Below are 23,375 nucleotides of genomic sequence, written 5' to 3' on the forward strand. Positions count from 1 at the left end.
TGTTAATACTGAATGTGTCCCTAGCATCGTGAACATGCCGAAGCAGAACATCAGCAGTCAATTTGGAAAGAAGATAAAGAATTAGAAAGGCAAGAGAATTTAGAAAATTTCCAGCGCAAATTAAAGTACCGAAGCGAGCTCCTGGACCAGATCGCTGAAGTAGAGAAGAATCGACAAAAGGCCTTGCTGGAATTTTTGCGAGAGAAGAAGATGTTGGATGAAATAGTCCAGCGTATCCATGAAGAAGATATTAGGTAGGCCTAAATTAGTAAATTAACTTATGTCAGTAGAAGTAAAGATCTTGAATCAGGTTTGCTGCGAGGCTGGGAAACATGGTAAAGTTAGGGAAGTATGATTGTGAGCTTTTTTTTTTTATCTGTAGGGAAATGGAAGAAAGAATGATGAAGATGAAGAAGACACAGCAGGAAATAGAACTCTTTAGGCTTGCCAGGATTGCTTGGAAAGAAAAAGAGAAAGCAGAGCTGGAAGAGGAAAATAGGTAAATATGTACCAAGTAGGTTGTTTATCTTTTAAACAGCCTATACTCAACATTCATATTTCTGTTGTGTAGTGTGTGTGCTCAAGCTTAAGTTTCTTAAATGGTTTATCTAAAATTTAATGGTTTTTAATTTGTGTATGATTTGCATGTGAGACTTGTTTGAATCCTTTATTTACATTTAACACATAATTTGCACTAATATATTATTAGTTTTATAATTTAACTGAATTTGAAATTATTTTGTTCAGGAAAATTCTTGAGTATGTGGAGAAATGTGATGCAGCTGAGAGAGAACGTGTCAAAGCTATGAAAGAACGAGAAGAGAAGAAATCTATGGTGTTGGATAAGTTAGCAGCTCAAATTTATCAAGAACAGGTGCACATTTTTTTTTTTAATAGTTAAGAAATAAATACAAGCTAGGGAACCTCTCTAAGAGTATATCTTAAATAAAATAAAATACATACTAGGTATGTACTAGTTTAATTATGATATGATTCATGAGCTTATATCAGATCTTCCCTAGCTATTTTTTTGTAAGCCAATGTTTTTTGGTGTGTAGATAGAGTTAAGGGCGTATGTCCCATTCAAGTTAATTATTTTATATTTATGTTCCACATGGTTAAACTTGCCAACTTTTTGAGTGGCAGAACTTTAAAAAAAAAGAACAAAAATTTGAACGCATTCTTTTTGCATAATTAGCAGGAAAAGTTACATTTTTAATGTTTTTGTGCAGTATGGATAAAGGGAATGAAATGAAAAATAAAACAGACTTTTTAGTTTTGAAGTCAATTTTACTGGCTGCTATGCAATATAGTTTAATTTCTTTCAGAAAAAATTTTTTTAATTTTAAAATATTTAATTTTATCTGGCCTCTTAAAATATTAAGAATTTTTATAGATACAAAAGCTAAATATGAAATAATTTTTTCTTAAGGATTTTTAAATTATATCATGAGTAGCCATGCTAGTTGCTACTCATGATATAATTTAAAAATCCTTAAGAAAAAATTATTTCATATTTAGCAAAAATGTTCAGTTATTTATTCCATTTGATTCTCCCTAACCATATTCCATATTGCACAAAAAATGTTCTAAAAATGAAACTTTGAAAATGAAACTTATGCAAAACATATGTGGCTTGGAACCTGTGAAGTGCATGTGGTCAAATATATAATGCTTTATGCACAGTTTATTAAATGATTGCTTGCGAAATGAAGCTTGGGAAGCGGTGCTGCCGACAACCATGCCACACTGCGTTGCTGTGCACAAACAGTTTAATTAGGTGTGGAGAGGTCAATAACACGACGCGGCGCACTCTTACCAAAACTCGATAAATACTCAATCCCGTGACAAACATAACACTGGGATGCTTCATGTCTGAAGCATTTACACGTTCATGTTAACTACACAAGAAGAAATAACAAAAGAAAAGAGGGGGTGACCACGGCACTTCAGTCGTGGATGAACAACGCACTAACCGGTACAAATATATTGACGCACGTCGATGAAATAAGCTAAACGACTAATCATGCTGGCAAGATCTTCCCTGGAGGGCCAAATGTTTTGACTATGAACTGTACACACCATCTTTTTGATGGAACGACTACCACGGCGGCGCGATAACAAATACTGACAGTTGATTGCCGGCACTGCTAGGAGATAATAGTGGTGCTACCGGCGCTAGTAGCGTGAAAAATTCAAATTTACACTTAGACTTGGGTATATAGTGTCTCAAAGTCATAACGCATATGCACACCTCGGTCACAACATATATACACAGTCCAAACAAGTTGTGAATTAAAAGAATAGTTCCATGTAGTTTATTCTTAACCGTGATAATTAGAGATTAGAGTGTATGGTTTTATTTTTAGTCCAATTATATTTATAAAACAGGATTTCGGTGCTATTGTTTTTATTTTTATAAAAGCTTTTTTGTAGACTTACTCCACCAAAATAATGGTAAAATTTATGTGCTGCATTTTTATGATAAAATTATTTGTAATAAATTGGTCTAAAACAATACATTCATAACAATAAAAATAAATTAGTGTGCATTTGTGGTTAGAAAGTGATTCGATAAGAGATGCACAGTAAAATTAATTAAAGTAATTTTTCTACAATTTTGATACAATTTTTTGTCCAGAAATAATGACATTCCATGAGTTCCAAAAATTAAAAGATTACTTTTTTTTTTATGATTTGAATTAAGTTATGCTTAAATGCTACTTAATTGCATGATATCGCTTGCATTTCAGTGCTCTATGGTTTTTTAACTTTCATTCCGGTGTTATGCGGTGTTTTCTGGCCAAACTACTGTCTAATAAGTCCTTACTTTCTATGAAAAACTACATGAAGATTAAATGTTTGACAACATGGAAAAGTCACATGCCTCGAGAATCAACCAGCAGTACTGCCTCTACTGATAATGACATGTCTCCAAACAAGATGCCAGGAGGACCACCTTAACCCACGCCTCAAATGACTGTCTCGTTTTTGTGACGGACCAAAACGTAAGATGATTTAAGAATGAAAGCCATTGAATTTTTGAGAATCTATCAAATTCAGATCATGGCATTATATGTCTCACAGAAATTTGGTTTACACACAATAGTATAAACTTTCACTACTTCAGTGACAACTATTGTATATTTAGAACAGACAGAGTCCCCTCACTAACTTTAATGAAAGAGGTGGCAGTGTTTTGATTGCAGTAAATAAAACAAAAATTAAATTTTTTTTTCCGTACTAATGAATCTGACCACCTGGGATTTGAAGCTGTTTGGATTAATTTAAAAATGTCTCAAACTAATCATTCAATTCTTGGTAACATTTATATTACCCCATATACAATACCCTCATCATATACTATCTATTTCAATGTACCTGATGTTTACTGGACTCAGATGAACACTCATAATTTATATTACAATTTTGTATTAAAACTAAATCTCGGGCTTTAATCAACTTTTCTTCAGCCATGAACTTATTGCGATTTAACTATTCCCAATCAGCCAGTCGTCTGCTAGACGACCGGTTCCCAATTTTTTTCGGCCAGGGAACCCTACGTTCAACTTTTCTTTTGGCGGAACACCCACTCCTTCAAAGAAAGTTATTTGATAATAATTGTGCCTGCTTTATATGACATTCATCCTGACTCACGGAACCCCAGGGTTCCACGTAACACCTTTTTGGGAACCACTGTGCTAGACCTGTGCGTTTCTAATCTTGAGCACTGCTCGATTAGTAAAGCTGTAGATCCCCTATTCAAGGAAGACTTACCTCATCCAACTATAGAGGTAAACATTAAACTGGACATTGTTATCAGAAATATAAATGTTTATACTTCTTTCAAAAACTATAAAACGATCACTATTTGGTTCTATATAATGCTATCAAAGATCAATTGGTCAGACTTTATAATGTTTGTGATGTAAATAGTATGGAGAATTATTTAACATCCAAAATGAATGAGTTAATAAATGATTATATACCTTGTACTGTAAAAACCACATCAAAGTATTGTCACTGGTATTCCAAACAATTAATTCAAACACTGAAATTGAAAAGAAAATTACCTAAAATTGTACAAATGTAATATAAATATAAATCCATATTACAATACCTTATTTTCGCAGTCTTGCAAAGAGACAAAGTTATTTATGTAAAGAGATAAAAAATAATTGGCTTCAAAATATTAATAAAAATATTAAAAAATCCCAAAACATTTTCGTATTACGTAAGGATTATGAGAAAGGGGTACGAACAACAACCATCACTTAAAATAAATGATAATGGTACTAATAAACCCCTACAAATTGCGAACCAGTTTGCTGAATATTTCTCTATTGTCCATATTTGCAACAATAATCCCGCTACTTCCAACTTTTCTAATTTTTCAATCCCTATGGCTAACATCACTGAGAGTCTTGTTCTCTGTAGTATCAAAACATTAAGATGTACTTTTGTCAACAGGGGAGATGGCATTCCAAATTTTATTGTAAAAGGCAATTAAAGTATCAATAGTGGCATTTACCCTTGCAAATGGAAGCTTGCGAAGGTATTTCCTACACACAGGAAGGTTAAGTTTCACATTACAGACATATATATCTCTTAAATGGTTTCACAAAAGTTTTCAATAAAATAATACTTAAATATCTTGAATTGAATTTAAAAAAAACTTATTTACAGATGCACAACATAGTTTTAGAACAGGAAAACCTACCATGACCAACTTAGTATAACCCCGTTTCTTCCGAGGTAATTATATGTGGTCAGGTTGATGCGTGTTATTTTGATTTGATTTAATAAAAGGTTTTAATACTGTGAATCACAACATTATTCTTACTAAATGTTCTAATTTTGACTTAGTGACAAATTTATAAACTGGTTATCTATATATCAGAAATTTCTGTGTTTCAATAAAAAATATAAACTTTGATTTAGACCTGTCTATTTCGGGTGTTCCACAATGTGTTACTAGTATTTAACCATTACTGTTCAATATTTACTTTGATGATATAATTTCAGATGATATAATATCAGTACTTAAGTTTTCTACTGGCACTCTTTACAGACGACCTAAATATCCAAAAGAAAATGTCGTCCTATCATGATTGTTATTTACTTTAGTGTGATATTTCTGCTGTTGAATGGTGTAGCTTAAACTTAGTTAATCTTAACAATGATAAGACTACCATCATAACCTTCTCCAGAAAAATACACCCAATAGTTTTAGGATAGAATCTTGCGAATTTACCTATCTCAAAGTCGCAGTATGCAAAAGATCTGTATCTTATTTGATTCTAAGTTATATTTCCATTTACATATTGAATCACTCTTTAATTATTCAAACAGAAAATTTGGTTTCAATAAATTCATTACATATCTTGCTTCGACTGTGGACTCCACTCTGTTTCTCTATATGTACTACTCTTGTCAGGACTAAACTAGAATACAGTCGATAATTTGGAACAACATCAGTAATACAGACATTGACAGAATACAAACAAGATTATCAAAATTCATTAAAAAAATATATATATTATTAATGTAGATTTAAATTCCCTCTTAGGTGCTCTTTCAGATAGACAAAATATTTTTGATGGAATATTTATATATAATTGTAATAATTCCAGATTAACTGTCCTTACATTTTTGAAACTATTGAAATCAAAATTCCCTAGTTTAATACCCGTAAGCCACCTTTATTATGTATCTTAAGACAGAATAATGATATTGTGTATAGATTTATTTCTAATTTCAACAAGTATGGAATTTTCTTACCACAAACTAGTAAGAAGGTTAATATTAAAAATTTTTCTCTTGTTCCAATATATAAATATTTCATATATTTTGTGCTATATTCAAACGAATATTGCCATTTTCCTATTTTCACTAACTTGTTGGAAATATTTGATTATCTGTGTGTGTTGCCTGTTGCAACACCAACTTTAATTAATTTATTTATTTTCATTAATTTTGTGTTGATTTAATTAATTAATTATTTTGTGTTGTTTAGTCTTTATGTTAGTATTTTTTTCTTTATGCATTGTTATTGTCTTTATATTTTATTTATTACTTATTTATGTCATCTTTTTAACCATTTATGGTAGTAGGGTTATTTTGGGTGTCTTGTATTTTTTTGTTTTATATATTTTTATGTGTGCACACTCATAGAGTCTTAGGACTGTTTGTGTGCTTGATACAATTTTATAAATAAATAAATTTCAGTTTTGTCGCAATTTGCCTTATAAACTTGTCTCTAATTATATGTTTTGTTACATGTGTGACACTATTATCAATGGTCACAGTGTAGTCAAAATACAAGTTATTTTTGTTAGGGACAAAAGAATTGTATTATTTAAATAATTAGATATTGGATCAATTCATGGAAGAAAAACTGTATGACATAGACAGAATCTGAGAACTTTTATTTTTACAGGGTGTGTACAGGACCTTAAATTCATGAAAAAGTAATGAAACTGGACTTGTTTCGAAAGTCATTAAAGAGTGCCAAAATAAAGTTATGTTCTTGAAAGTCAAGAAACTTTTAATTTTTAGTAGCCATTTGCTAAATTGCATTTTTTTTACCCTTTACTTCAGTTTATATTTGCACATTCAATATAAATAGTTGGACATTCTCCAATTATTTGGAGATTATTTTAGTAAGGTTTTAGCTTTCTGACTTAAAAATCTGCAATAGCTTGAATTGTAGAGAATTGTAGATCCATTTCGTATTATATTGAATTTAGCCTATTATTATATCAAAATAGTACTGTGATGAAAAATGGTTGCAAGTAAATTTTATTTAATGGTCCCGGAAAATTCAGAATTTGTTTTACTTGGTGTTTTACTTGTTTCATACATGTCTGCATTGTTTATTCTTGGAACCTTGATAATTTTTTTTATTGTTCAAAGTCAATTTTAGAAGCCAATCAATAACTTCTTTTCTGTAACATGAAATAAGTCTTTCTTTTTTGACGTGAGAATTAGTATTATGAGATAACTTTGCCAAGGGAAGTTGACCTCTTTATCGGTGTAAATGTAAGCCAGTTCACAGACAGTGATTTTTTTACAGTGGTCAATGCCGGGAGTGTTGAGATAGGCACAGAGGAGGTGTGCGTTTCAGGTGCGGCGGGAGGAGCAGTTGGCGGCCCTGCAGGAGGTGCAGGAGCTGGAGGCCCAGGAGGAGGAGGAGCGGCGGGAGCGGGAGGCTCTGGAGCGGCAACTGCGGCAGCGAGTAGCGTGGCGCCAGGCCCAGCGCGAGCACATGGCCGAGAGGCTGCGGCAGCTCAGGCTGGAGGCAGAGCAGGAGCACCAGGAGAGGCAGCAGGTGATGACCGTAATGGCAGTACACTAACATTTCTGACGACCGTTTACACCAGGTTATGTGAAGTTTCCTGGACAAAACTAGAAAAAAATACGTTAGTTCCCCCTCGCCCATCCTCATTCACAAGTTTATAAATCCTCCACTGCACCAGTTCTAGTCGCCTGCGAATGGCTTCAACGTTGCCTTATGATTTGTCAATACAGCAGTCTAAATCATTGACACGTGCATTTGTATTCAGTTGACACTTCTGGAAAATTCCTGTTTGTTGAAATTATTGTATGTTGAAACCAAGATACACAATGTAATGTACTGTTGTAGTAACTCAAATATATGCCAAATGCATCTGCCATGAAGTTTTGTTTTTAAATTTTGTACAGTTATGTTAGAAAATACAGTCTCTGTCAGTGTTGAAGCTGAACCAATTTGGAATAGGAACCGAATTTCAAAATTTTGACAGAAATTACAATTAGGAGGGGAAGGAGGAAAGATTGTCACATGTGTACGTCACTTTTAACGGGCACTGACATAAGTTCTCTCACCGTAAGTTGTACATGTGTGTGGGACCTTGCCTGGAGGTAGATAACCTGCCGCACAACCAGCTGCTCAGCACCCCTCCAGAGCCTTGGAAAGAGGGGTGAGCCGATCCTACCTCAGGTGTGCCGACCACTGCCGAAGCTTTTCATTCCTCCTCTGCCACAGCTCTCCCTAAACCCTCCTCCGGCCGGGACGGTGTAAAAAGGTGCACTCTACCCACGCTTGTGCTGTCTACCGTCCAGACGACGCCTCAAGACACTGCGACCAACAACGTCCGCCGGTCGTGAGCAGGCACAGTGTAGGGCACTATGGGGCAACACTTTAAGGCTGACCAGGGAGAGGCAGGTGTATTTCATATTGAAATAAACCCAAACCATGGTATTTTTGCCTCTCTTCTTGGTAGGGCACTACATCTCATTCTATTCCATCATCACCCGCTCAAGCCCTTCACCAGCGCCCAGCTGACTTGTGGGAAGCTATGGACAAAAGGACCTGGTGACCTGAGTGCGACCCTCCCACCACACCCCGCACCGACACAGCAGTAACATCTTTTATTGCATAATTGTCGCACGCGCATAATCGTCGCACCTATATTTTTGGCCGTCAAAATTTGGATAAAAAAAACTTTTCTCTTAAACGTCGAATGATGTTTTGGTCCCGCTATTAGATGCCGAGCGCTTTGTGTAGGTATCTTTTGCATATAAAACAATGTATTTTAAAGTAGAAATCTAATATTTATTTGGAAATTACCACTTACTTATTTAATTAACGGATATACGAAGATGTCTGACATGTAAATTTTCTTTTAAAGACGTTGTAACGGTTCGTTACTTACAAAAATAAAAATATTTAAAACGTCGATTGTAGTTTTTGTTTTATTTTTTCACCATAGAATGCACAGACGACTCCAAACACTTTGAATGTTTCATTCACTCGTTTCATTCGTACGTTCGCCTGTCGAGAATGCTCGCAGCTCGGGCGATGAAGATTAATAATAATAAAAAATAACGTCGATTAAGTCTTTTGCTGGAATATCTAAAATATGTGCGGCCTCAAACACGGCCGCACCTAGCGAAAAACTGCGAGCCGCCGAAACGCGGCCTCGCCTGGCAGCGATAGTCCGACGACTACTGATGAACTCATGACACGTCTCCTCCACGCAGGGAGTAGACATCACATGACCTCACCGACCAATCACACGCACGCTTCATTCACTCTTACAGATACAAGCCAATCACAGAACAAGTTACAATACATGAAAAAACCTTGTACATACAGAACTCTGGGCTTCCCCTGATCTGTCTCTTTTCAATTTCACATCGAAATCGGGGACTCCCATTCTCGTTCTCTCTCCCACACCGTGAGACAGCAGTTATCACACATTTCCCACGACCAGTGTGGAATCCCAGCCTCTATCTCTGTTGGCGGGGAAGCACTGTTTCTTTCTCACTTGCACTTATAAGCCTCTTATGCCTCTCTCTTTCTACACATCACCCCAGACACCATCCCTTGTTCTAGACATTATTCCACACGTTAATGAACACTATAAACAGCAATTATAATACAAATTACTATACAAAATTAAAATCATTTAGAGAAAACTGAAAAAGTAGGCCTAAACAGGCAAAAATCTAGTACAGCGGCTCATTTGTGAATAATTACATAAAAAATAGTAATGATTGAAAATGTCTAAATAAAATAATAAATACCTTCTTAAAAACATAGCAATTGAAAATAACATATATTATTATCCATAACGTCTGATTATACAGATTATACTCTCTCATAACATACACACCACTCTAAAAACATTGACTTATTTACATTTACCTATACAAAAAGAAGTTTAAGAGAAAATTATTTATTTTGGAGGGCAGGGTTCTGCAACGCTACATAACCCCCCCCAACTTTTCAATTAAATTAACACTACATTTCATTGAAAAGTTACAAAAGTTAAAACCTAACCTGTACAAAATACATTCAAAACATCTTTAGACATAAATGCATCCCGTCATTACACTCTTGTTTATAAAAGAAATTTAAAAAACCATTATTTTTATAAATTGCAAAGATTAATACAAATTTTCAGTTAAATTTAAAAATGAAATTTCAGTTTTTGGTACAGTCAACAATCCTCATCTTTAGTGTTTTTTCAGTTACATTAATACAGAATACAAGTAGTTTCAAAATTAATCTCTTCACAAATTTCAAGCAGTGTTCCCTGGTTTACGAAGAATCTTCCTATCACACATCTCAACTCTGGTTGGAACAGCTGTGGACACTTCTACACAAACTGCAACAACTCCAAATACCTCGAAGACACAACTATCTCATCTGCACTAGCTGGAACGAGAACTGCAGGAATTACGTCCCTCTGACCACCTAAAAACAATCTCGACGACAAAACAATCTCGACGACTAACCTACTTCAGCTGTGGAGCACTTCGACACTAGCTGGCACATCTGACCCCAATTGACGATGAACAATACGACGACGGATAACTCCTCTATTACCAGGACCCCACTACTTTCATTTATGAATCAACCAATTCCTCCACCCCTCATACTTGCACCAACAAACTTTAACAACACTGCTAACTCAGACTGCTGACCAAACTTCTGATTTGACCTTTCTACTGCTGATGCCTTTATTTTTTGACGACGACGAAGATTTCTCAAATAGAATAATTATTGAAGATCTCATGAATATTTTATATATAAGAAGAAACAATATGACGAATAGAAATAACAAATATACTTTTCAACTCCCTTCCACTCTCAACAGTGAATCCACCATCTCCCTCATACATCAGGTTGCTGACCCGTCTTCAAAAAGACGCAACCAAACCTTCATTTCATTTGACCACCCTGGTCCCAGGTTTCTACTATACAGTATGGTTAAGGGGTGAAATACTCCACAGAACCACGATCACCAGACTCATTTATTCTATGAAGAGAACGGGCTTGGAAATCTCAGCGGAAAGAATACTCCATCCAGGAATATTCTCGGAAATCTCAACAGGGAATCAATAATTTCCCTCATGAAACGAACCCGTCTAGAAATCTCAGCAGGGAACCCACGGCTTTACAGGCAAACAAACATGCCCTGGAATCTCAGCAGGGGATCCATCTGTCTTTCCCATGATATAACATGCCCTGAAACCTCAGCAGGGGATCCATCTGTCTTTCCCATGATATAACATGCCCTGGAATCTCAGCAGGGGATCCATCTGTCTTTCCCATGATATAACATGCCCTGAAACCTCAGCAGGGGATCCATCTGTCTTTCCAGGCAGAGGAGTTAGCATTGGTGCACCTGGAGAAGGACATGTAGGTCCAACAGACGGAGAATCCCATCTTCCCCATCATTCCTAGCTCCTGAGCTAGCGGAAAGGTAAGGGGCGCCCAACTAAAACCCTTTTAGCTGCTAGTCAGCTCGGCTAACCTTTTACCAAATTACATAAAAAATACCCAAAGTTTTACCAACTTCCTCTTCTCATTCCTTCCTAACTCCCGAGCTAGCCGAAAGGTAAGGGGCGCTCAATTACAACCCTGTTAGCTGCTAGTCAGCTCGGCTAACCTATTAATGAAATTAGAAACAAAAAATTATTCAGAGCCATACACAAATACACACAGCACTTGTCATTTCACATCAAACTTTAAGCTTTACATACCTCAAATAAAATTCTACAAACAGGTTGACCATTCTACCGTCATGGCATGACAAACACTTCATTAAGATATATGTAGTCATATGCTTCTATTCTTCAAAAACAAATTACATGAACAAATGCCCTTCCTTAGGTTTGAAACCATATCTTCCCTTTCAGCAGCGGCATATATTATTTTAACCTTGATGAGGGGTGGGAGCAACCAAGGAGAAGGGACACACCCTTGCAAAGAAAAAACATCGGACTCCATGCCGGAAACATATTTAAAATTAACCTCCTGGCCCCCACAGCTGCCTCACAAACCATATTACACAAAAAAAAATCTGCTGCTTATTTAGGACAATACCATAAAATTCACCTAAACTGGCCATCATGAACACATAACTGCTTCTGCAGCTTCAAAACTCGACGACTGTTATTCATTATCGTTTAGCATTACATTTCATACCTTTAATATAGGATGTTGTCACCCTGTCATTCAATCCAAAACAAACATTTATCATTACCAATATGTGGCATTTTCAATTAAAATATTTAACCATTTCAAAAATATATCATTTTCCAAAAAAAATAACTGATAATAAATTTCAGTTAACCTCTCCCCATGACACAACATTAAACAAACTAAACATTACCCAAGTGCAATGAAATTCTCACAATGTAAAGCATTTCTTCACATAATATTTAGTAAATGTATACTCAAAAAGAATCTATACCATTATTATTATTATTATTTCAAAACAACACAAATATTCACATTAACATAGTTATCTTCCTTCTCTTTAAGAATCTGGTAAAAATTTGCTGTCATTAATCTTATTTGTGCATTCCTATATTATCCTATCATTATTCTTCAAAAAATACAAAAACCCTTAAAATGCAAAACATTATTAAAAAGTACACAATTCAAAGACTAAAAAAAATTCTGAAAAACATACAAAAAAAATGGCAAAATTGCAAAAAAAATTTAAAAACATCAAACACGACAAAACTAGTTTTGACTCCACCCCTCCATCTCGGCAGTGGGCCAAACAAGTCTACACACACTGTTTCCAGAGGTTGCATCACCCCTGTCCATTTACCATAACTTTCTTCTGCCTTTGAACAGAACAAAAAACTGTTTACTATCTCGGCGATAGTTCTGTACACATGCTTCCACACCCAAAACCTCTGACCATATTGCACAGCTTTTTCCACTTCATGTTCCACAGGGATCGGTGAAATTTTTTTAGTTTGTACACTATTCGGCATACACAACACACATCTTCGTACATTATTGTTTACATTTTGACAAAATCTCCCTTTTATCATTTCTCCGCAATCTGCAAAACTCAATTCACTGATCATTTCCTCAGCAAACTCACCTTTAAGTGTATCTGAAAAAATTATCATTTCAATTTCTATTTCTCTCATTTGTTTACACAAAATCTTGATTCCATGTGTATTACCTCTACATTTACTAATTTTCTCAACCACATTGTCAACATTTCCTTTGTTTACCCCATCTAGGAATTTTTCACATTTACTCCCAATGTTTACATGTTCATGTATATCATACCCAATACCTTCAACATGTTCTTTCGACACTATTATTTCATTTTCACCACTTTCTACATTAGTTAGCTCCCTTTCCACTTGTGATTCACAGCTTTCAACCCTTTGTTTAGAAACGTGAATTTCCTCGTTTACAACAGTTTGTACATCCATTTTACCCTCTATATTTCCTAACTCCTGCCATATATGTTTAATAATTGCATCCTTCATCTGTGAAATACCCTGTTTTAATTCTTGTCCCTGTTCAATTTTCTGTTGACATACAACCCTGTTCCATTTTTTGTGTCATTTCTTGTTGTCCCTGTTTCATTTCCCTCATCATATTCAATAACAATTGATCAATTGAAACTGACCCCCCCATAACCTCAACTGGGCTACTAATTGTCATAATGAAATATACAAATCACAACAATTTTAACACAAATCTTATTTTAATGTTCAGAATAAAAGAAAAACAATGTAAACAATCAATTTAGTTCCATTTTTTGACTTGCTATTTTTCGGCGATTCATCCCGCGATGTCCCGCGAAGCTTGGTTCTGCGATCCCGCGCTGAGACAGGCCTGAAGTCCCATGGTGCCTTGTGTCGCTCTGTCCCGCGACGTACCGCTTTCCGCCGTTTCTCTGGAACACTTCACTCATTGAAACCGTAGACTCTCGTCGCGGAGAAAAGCTGCCTTCGGCGCACAGCTGTGCCGATAGTTCTGGAAACATGTCGCCGTTTTCTTCCGAACTGTTCAATATTAATGGTAAAAATTTTTGTCCTTAAAGGTTATCGTAGTCACCAACTGTTTTAAGAATGTTTATATTTTCTTCTTCGCTGCCGAAATGTCCATCTTAATCTCAGGGTCGTGTCCAAATTCAAGCCGCGCGGCCGGGCGCCATTTGTAACGGTTCGTTACTTACAAAAATAAAAATATTTAAAACGTTGATTGTAGTTTTTGTTTTATTTTTTCACCATAGAATGCACAGACGACTCCAAACACTTTGAATGTTTCATTCACTCGTTTCATTCGTACGTTCGCCTGTCGAGAATGCTCGCAGCTCGGGCGATGAAGATTAATAATAATAAAAAATAACGTCGATTAAGTCTTTTGCTGGAATATCTAAAATATGTGCGAAAAACTGCGAGCCGCCGAAACGCGGCCTCGCCTGGCAGCGATAGTCCGACGACTACTGATGAACTCATGACACGTCTCCTCCACGCAGGGAGTAGACATCACATGACCTCACCGACCAATCACACGCACGCTTCATTCACTCTTACAGATACAAGCCAATCACAGAACAAGTTACAATACATGAAAAAACCTTGTACATACAGAACTCTGGGCTTCCCCTGATCTGTCTCTTTTCAATTTCACATCGAAATCGGGGACTCCCATTCTCGTTCTCTCTCCCACACCGTGAGACAGCAGTTATCACACATTTCCCACGACCAGTGTGGAATCCCAGCCTCTATCTCTGTTGGCGGGGAAGCACTGTTTCTTTCTCACTTGCACTTATAAGCCTCTTATGCCTCTCTCTTTCTACACATCACCCCAGACACCATCCCTTGTTCTAGACATTATTCCACACGTTAATGAACACTATAAACAGCAATTATAATACAAATTACTTTACAAAATTAAAATCATTTAGAGAAAACTGAAAAAGTAGGCCTAAACAGGCAAAAATCTAGTACAGCGGCTCATTTGTGAATAGTTACATAAAAAATAGTAATGATTGAAAATGTCTAAATAAAATAATAAATACCTTCTTAAAAACATAGCAAGTGAAAATAACATATATTAGTATCCATAACGTCTGATTATACAGATTATACTCTCTCATAACATACACACCACTCTAAAAACATTGACTTATTTATATTTACCTATACAAAAAGAAGTTTAAGAGAAAATTATTTATTTTGGAGGACAGGGTTCTGCAACGCTGCAACGTTTTTAAACGTTATTATTATTTTTATCTGATCGTCTGCGTCAGCGCGGTGTACCGGTGTAAATATCTTTTCCGTATAAAACAATGTATTTTAAAGTAGAAATCTAAAATTTATTTGAACATTACCACTTACTTATTTAATTAACGCAAATACGAGGTTGTCTGACGTGTAAATTTTCTTTTAAAAACGTTTTTAAACGTTATTTCCTTTATCTAATCGTCTGCGTCGCCGCGGTGTACCGCTTATGAACGTGTAGCCAGCGCGAGTTGGCATCATTCATGTTTGGTTATGTTGCTTCCCGTATAGAGCGTGCACACGTAGTCGAATATTGATATCTGGCCGATTGCATACAGTGCGCGCGCTTTCTGTGGAGTGCCGAGTTAACTACATTTGATGGCCCGCATTCTTTCTTGGTAAATGTGTACTACGGCAATAGTTACGCATTAGTTCACGTCACAGATTCAAGTCGCTTGCGTTGCGTTACATTTTGGGTTTTCTATTTAAAGTTGAAGTAAGGTTTTTGTTTAATGAATTATTAATATAAATTTTTTTTGCATGCTCTTGTATGCTCTACCTTTTTTTTTAAATATACGTACTGTAGTGGGTAACTCTCCAGTAATAAATTTAATAACGCCCAACTAAAAAAGAAATGCTTTATTTTCACCACCTTTTTACAGCTCCTTCCAATTCACCGTTACAAGCCTCTCTCTCCCTCCAAAGACAAAGTTACATATCCTTCCACGGTCAATATTTGCACTTACTTCAACCAAATATACACTTCAAAGTAACATATGTTTAACAAAAAAAGATACAAGATTTTAAACCACAAATTCATTTACTTTACCATTATTTAACAGCTTACAATAACTTCTGGCAACCTATAAAGAAATAGTTCCTGCACAATATGGCGGCAACCTACAGCGATTTTCTCTCAAATAAAGTGAAACGTCACTTGGCCAATCACAGCTAACTAGGTCACACCACAACACTTTCAAACACCTCTTGGCGCCAGCTGGACGGCCCTTCCTTACTCCTTCTTCTCAAAACCCGGCTTAAACTTAAATTTATATATCATCTCTGCCAGAAATCACCAACAGAAACAAAGGAGTTATAGAAAACATTTAAGGAATGCAGAGACAAATATTTCAACACGAAACATAACACAAGAATAAATATTTTTTATCTTCTCAAAACCCCATGCTAAAGAATCAATGTAAGGGTAGGTCAGTGCCTAACCTCCTTACAACCCCCCAAGTTAAATGGAGTTTGAGTAAACAAAGTTTTTACTTTTGTCTTAGGTATGTGCAAGCCGGCAACCAATTCTCCCTTTGTTACTTTCTTACATCTTTTACACCACTTACCTCACAAAACACGATAGCGATTTACAAGTGTTCAGTTTTACTTAGTTACTTTCTCTAACACTGTTAATAATAAGAGTCACAGAATCCCAGTAGACAAAATTTCAGACTTGTAATTAACAAACAAACAAAAGGATACCCTTAGCACCAATCTGCTTGTACACAACCATCAATAAAATAAAACCACTTTGGCTCTTACCAACAACCCCATTACGAGAGTCCCAAAATGTCTCAAGAGATTTCCTGCTTAAAGCCAACATGTTATGCAGGTTATCCCGTTACATCACTAACCACACGACAAACATCAAATCAAACAATATAACATGAAACAACTCTCGAAACTCCAATCAACTTGAAAATGGCGCCACACAATTGGATTTATGTTTCACTAATGTACGGCTTTAACAAATATTGGTTGAAGCTACCTCGAACACCCCCGCCACCAGTCAAGTGTCCAATCTCCCAGACATTTTTTCTTACTTCCCTAGTGACCCTGAACGGCCCTTCATATAGCAGTCCCAATTTTTTCGTCTCTTTTAACATAAAATCACTTCTCCCACAAACTCTGAGCAGTACCAAATCCCCTACCTTGAAGTTACTGCTTATCACTCTCTGTTGTACTCCTCTCCTCGATGCTGCATGCTTAAGTTTCAGTTTAACTTCCTCAATCCTGTCACTAGTCTGATCCTCCTCCCCACTAGGAAACTTAAATTTTAGGGCTAGACTGTCCCTCTGAATTTTGCCACTGGTAAGTTCCTGCGGTGAAAAACCTGTACTGCTGTGAATGTGTTCATTAAAAAACCTATTTAATAGTGGTATAGCTTCAGCCCACTTGCTGTTCATGGCAATAGGTGCGTAGCAATCTCCCTATTTCCCTCATAACACACTCAATCAGATTCCCCTGCGGGTGCCTAACAGTGCTATAGATCACATCAACGCCCTTCCAGGCTAACTCCCAGCGCCAAACATCCGCAGTGAACTGGGTACTATGGTCACTCAGTATTCTCTTAGGTACACCCATTCTTTCAAAATAATGATTGAGTAATTTTTCAACACATGCCGCTGCCGTGGCTTTCTTTAAAGGATAGCAAAGCACAAACTTGGTGAAAACATTTAATACTGCAAAAATGTACTGGACACCTCCCCTCGACTTGGGCAGTGGACCATATAGGTCCACAGCTAAAAGATCCTCCGTTCCTGATGGAACAATCGGTTCCCATTTACCTTCCCAATTACGATTCGGGTATTTCGCCTTTTGGCAAATGTCGCAACTACTAATTATTTTCCTAATTGTCTTTTCCATGTTAGACCAATAGTAGCTGTTACTTGCTAACAAAAATACCTTTTTGTTCCCAAAATGTCCAGTGGATCGGTGAAGATGCCATACTAATTGGTTGATCAACATCTTAGATATACATAGTCTTCATTTTCCAGAAGCATCCTTTCTATAGAGTACTTTCCCCATTAGATAGTACTTCAAAAGCAGCTTCTGGATTTGTGGTTGGTTGACATCTTTATTTTCATCTTCTAATACCCCTATGATCATGCCCCAGACTTCATCTTCCCTTTGGGCCTCCCTTAACTTGGTGAACTCCCTCAATAGTTCATCATCCTTTTCCACGTTAATAATGGCCATAATCGGTCCTGCTCGGGGTTTCTCCTCCATAAATAACTCTCCCTGCTCTATTATCGTCCTACTTAGTAAATCCGCACCCACATTCTCCTTGACCGAGAAGAATCTCCAAGTCATACTCCTGCAGAGCTAGGCACCACCTAGTCAGACGGCTCCCCATCAGTTTGCATGATTGTAAGAAAGCTAGTGAATGATGATCGGACTGCACTATGATTTTACTGCCTAACACTAGATTTCTCAATTTCTCGAGGCTCCACAGTACTGCTAGACATTCCCGTTCCGTAACAGTATAGGACCTTTCAGCTGCATTCAAACTCCTGCATCCAAACTTAGCATGGCTATCAGGTGTTCTTCCCCCTCCTCCCCTAGCTGGAAGCACTTTGCACCCAATCCATAGCTGGAGGCATCTGTACTGATGTATAATTCCTTGGTGAAATCAGGGTGCCGGATTACACAATTGTCCACGAAAAGGGTTTTTGCCCTGTGGAAACTACTCTCACATTGGTCATTCCAATCCCAGACGCCATCCTTCCTAAGTAAATTAAACATAGGTGCCACCACATCTGAGAACCGTTCAACAAATCTTCAGTAAAAATTACACAATCCCAAAAATCCTTGCAGTTCTTTGACAGTTTTGGGTCGCGGAAATTCTCTAATTAACCTCACCTTTTCCGGGTCCGGTCTTATTTTCTCCGCACTCAATCTAAAAACCTAGAAAAATCACCTCGTTCCTTAGAAACATTGTTTTGGATACGTTCAAGGTTAAATTCACCTCCCTTAGTCAGTACAACAACTGTTCAAGAATTTCCAAGTGCTCGCCAAACATTTCTGTTGCAATTAGCACATCATCCACATAGGTTCGAACTCTGGATTCTAATTCGGGACCTAAGGAAGCATCCACCGTCCTACAGAACTCCCCTACACTATTAGGTAAACCAAAGGCAGTACCTTGAACTGGTATACAGGCCCCTTGTAAAGAAAAGCTGTGTATTTTCTATCGTTGACATGCAGTGGCACCTGCCAGTACCCCTTTACAAAATCAGTCGTGCTGATGTATCTACATCCATAGAACGCAGTGAACAATTGGCTGGGCTCCACTGGACTCTGCCTATCGGGAACAATTCTGCCTTTTAATGCCCTTGAATATACACATAGCCACACCCTTCCATCTTTCTTTCTAGCACACACCAAGGGGTTTACAAAAGGACTGTTCCCTCTCTCGATTATGCCGCTAGCTTCCATCTGCCTAATTTGGTTCTCAACCTCATCCTTACATGCCCAAGGGATCGGGTAGCTCCTACCTCTGAATGGCGTGTCGGCTTTCATGGGTATTCTGGCCACATACTTGGTGGTCAGCACAGGTTCTCCCCGAAACACATCTTTAAATTCAAGCAACAGTCTCCTCAACTGCATCCTTTCCTCCTCACTTCCTACTTCACATCGCTCTAACATATGCTTCACCTCCTCCTCCCAAGGTGTAGCGGTAACCCTTTGAATTTGTTGTGGGTCCTTTTCTAACATTTCTCTTAGTTCTTCCTCCAATTTACCCTCCTTCCAATCCTCCACACACTGTACCCTCAATACCCCCGGACTCCGGTCTAACCAATTGTCCCTCCACACCATAGCATAAGGGTCTCCTTTAATGAAAATCCTAGCCTGAACAAAATCAACAACTATGTTGTGACTATGCATGAAGTCAATGCCAAGTATCACCTCCTTGGTTAATCTGGGTATAACCAGACAATTTGCACGGTAGGTCTCTCTCCCTAACTGAAAATCCAAAAAGATTTGCTTGTTTACCTTTCTGCTTTTACCCCTGGTGGCCCCAATTACCGTCAGCTGAGGTACGGGCAGTATGGGATACGTGAATCCCTGCTTGTTTAGCTCTGCTAGGAACTGTTCGGAAATCCCACTGACTTCCGATCCCGAATAAAAAAGGACTGCCACCTCCTGGTCCCCTATCTTACACATTAGTTCAGGCACACATACTTTATTTGGTTTCTGGGCTCCTTCAGACAATACAAATTCTCTATCATCAGTGAAGATTGCAGCAGCCACGTGAATAGGCCTACACCCACCTACCGGCCCTTCAACAGATTCGATCGCCCTAGCCTGACTGCCTAGGCTCGACGATCCACTTTGTTTCCCGATTGGGCATTAGAACGGTGGTCGCTGCTGCCTCCTCTCTCATCTATCTTACCTTCTTTCTCACCCCTCTCTTCCTGTCCTGCACCCTCTTTTCTATCATCCCCCATCTGCTGGCCCACTACCATTCTTCCCGTATCTCCAGCTACCTTGCCCCCTCCCATTACCAGATCCTCCTCCGTTCCATGGCCTGGTCCCCCAGTGGCTGTTATTGGAGTCCTGGTTAATGCTGCTGGTCTTTTCCTGAAAATACCCACCTTGATTCTGATACCCCCCACTTGCTTTGCCATAGCAAAAATTATCGACCCCCAGACTCTGTGGTTGTCCAGACGCTCCTCGTGGCTCTCTCCAAGCATTGATATGGTCTAACTCTTTAAGTACCTTGCGCAGCTGCTCAACAGTGGATATATCCTTTCCTACCAGTGCCTCTTGTACATGTTCAGGTGTTTGTGAATACACGAGAGTAACTATCTCCTCCTCACTGAACGCCGTATCGTAATACCTACTACGCTCAACTACATTGCTAAGATGGGCCTCTAGCTGCCCTGCCACACATCTCCCCTGATACAGATTCGCTCGGTCTATCCCTTGCACCCTTTTTCCCCAGTATTCACTTGTAAATTCTTTTTCGAATTCTCTGAACGTGGTAATGTGGTTTTCACTCAGCCTCAACCAATTCTCATCTGTCCCCACAATGGATCTCTTTGCCGAGCACCCATAAACTGCGAAAAATTCATGTAGTTTGCCAAGATGCTTCTTTGGGTGTACCCTATCCTGCCCCGAAAATTAAGGGATGTCTCGGTCCTGATATGGCTGTGTGAGACGCCTATTTCGACACATACCGTTTCCACTGCACCCCCCAGCGCTAAGTTCTCCCTCTATTGTAGCTAACTTTTGACTGAGGTTCCCTATCTTGGTTTCGTTTCCGTCTATCTTTCGCCCCCACTGGTTCATCTCATGGTGAGTTTGTGCCATGGCTTCTTCCTGCAACGTACTTTCGCTCGATAGTTTTGCTTTAGCCGTCTCTAGCTCTTGATTAACGATCAAAAATTCCCCTCGGCTGCTGGCCATCATTCCCTCTAGGGATGTCAGCTGATGTTCTATGTTTTTGACATCAAGTTGGTGAGTGTTTACTTCCTCCTCCACTATTTGCCCCTAATGGCAACCTGTTCCTGCACTAGGCTGGAAACTTGGTTTTCCGCTTCTGCTAAACGTCCATCATACCACTCTTCCAAAACCTCCTGCCTCGAGCGAAACTCTGCAAAATCCCCCCTGATCTCTGCTTTGAAATTTTCCAACTTTTGATTGTGTACCGCAAACATTTCTTTAATTAGTGACGCTAGATCCTGGTTACTCTCCCCTGCTGGCAGAGGTGTTGTGAATATGTCCCCGACAGATTGTTCCTCCCCTTGATCTACTATTTCCCCTTGCTGATCGAGCACCCCAACACTTACTAGTGGCAGGTCCTCCAAACTAGCGCCTGTTGCGTTACTGGCTAGTGCCCCGGTTGAACGCGTATTTACTGGCGCCATGTTCAAAGACAAGATATTATTTACTCATACACCAGTTACTCTAAATAGAAAAAACAAAAAATAAACATTTTTCCTTCCACTTAACCAAACAGGATCTCGCACGTGTACAGCTAATCAATGATCGCACGTGTACAGCTAATCAATGATCAATGATTACAGTTCCAACTTACACCACTGCACCTTATTATGTTTTGAAAGTTACGGTTTTTTTTCTTTTTTTTTTTTATAAAGGCCCTACATAACAAAAGTGCACTACTACTTCACACAAAGAAAAAGTATAATACCGTCAATAGGCTACTAACACAAACCGACGAGTCGAAATACTCTGCTAATACTGTGTATGTAGGGGAGTGTGATGGTATATCTCCGACCTTAATTGACGGGTTCCCTGGTGACAGCTACGAATGCCGCCATGTCGTCCACGGAGTGTCCTAGGCCGTTGTCCTCTGCCGAGCTGTCCCACACTGTCGCCTCTGCCGCTGTAGCCACATTGTCGCCTCTGCCGCTGTACCACGTTGTCGCCTCTGCCGCTGTAGCCACGTGGTCTTCACACGTAGAATCACACTTCCTCCCGTGATTACACCGCGAGTGACTATTTACGCTGCATTCGTTATTCTGCACTTTGCAGACCTCCAGTCACGCTACCAAGGTGATTACACCGCCCTTGTTTCCGCTGCATTTGCCACGCCGACGCCGACCTTTTCACAAACAACTCCTTTTGTCCCTTTTTTTTTTTCACTCAACACTGTCTATTGTTTACCCGAGTACTCAACTTCGTCGGGTCCTTGTTCGGGCGCCAAAATATGTAGTGGGTAACTCTCCAGTAATAAATTTAATAATGCCCAACTACAAAAGAAAAGCTTTATTTTCACCACCTTTTAACAGCTCCTTCCAATTCACCGTTACAAGCCTCTCTCTCCCTCCAAAGACAAAGTTACATATCCTTCCGCAGTCAATATTTGCACTTACTTTAACCAAATATACACTTCAAAGTAACATAAGTTTAACAAAAAAAGATACAAGATTTTAAACCACAAATTCATTTACTTTACCATTATTTAACAGCTTACAATAACTTCTGGCAACCTATAAAGAAATAGTTCCGGCACAATATGGCGGCAGCCTACAGCGATTTTCTCTCAAATAAAGTGAAACGTCACTTGGCCAATCACAGCTAACTAGGCCACACCACAACGCTTTCAAACACCTCTTGGCGCCAGCTGGACGGCCCTTCCTTACTCCTTCTTCTCAAAACCCGGCTTAAACTTAAATTTATATATCATCTCTGCCAGAAATCACCAACAGAAACAAAGGAGTTATAGAAAAACATTTAAGGAATGAAGAGACAAATATTTCAACACGAAACATAACACAAGAATAAATATTTTTTATCTTCTCAAAACCCCATACTAAAGAATCAATGTTAGGTTAGGTCAGGTCAGTGCCTAACCTCCTTACAGTACTTTCCATAAACAGGTTTTTTATGAATAACTTTACCTAACAAATATTTTTTTTTTCCGCGTAATCGTCGCATTCCTTCTTTTCAAACTTGATTTTAGAATAAAATGTGTGACGATTATGCGAGAAAACACGGTAGTGTGGTTCCACAGTGGCCAGATATCCAGCAACATTAATACACTCGGAGAAACAGTCCACTGTGGATCCACCGCCATAGTTATG

The 23,375-nt window shown here is 38.2% G+C and overlaps 1 protein-coding gene across 10 annotated transcripts in view; it reads left to right on the forward strand.

Annotated features, from left to right (window-relative positions):
• LOC134546270 (meiosis-specific nuclear structural protein 1-like) overlaps positions 1-23,375 on the forward strand; it is a 52,643-nt gene that overhangs the window by 18,468 nt on the left and 10,800 nt on the right. For all 10 annotated transcript variants that reach the window (XR_010079123.1, XM_063388974.1, XM_063388971.1 and 7 more), the window contains 4 exons: positions 25-254; positions 383-499; positions 748-874; positions 7,127-7,330. Coding sequence is in view for 9 of the 10 variants with exons in the window: in XM_063388974.1 (XP_063245044.1) it covers positions 25-254; positions 383-499; positions 748-874; positions 7,127-7,330 (678 nt within the window). In the remaining variant the exon portion in view is untranslated. The remainder of the gene's footprint in view (positions 1-24; positions 255-382; positions 500-747; positions 875-7,126; positions 7,331-23,375) is intronic.

The sequence above is a fragment of the Bacillus rossius genome, chromosome 1 (genome assembly GCF_032445375.1).
Source record: "Bacillus rossius redtenbacheri isolate Brsri chromosome 1, Brsri_v3, whole genome shotgun sequence".
NCBI lineage: Eukaryota > Metazoa > Arthropoda > Insecta > Phasmatodea > Bacillidae > Bacillus > Bacillus rossius.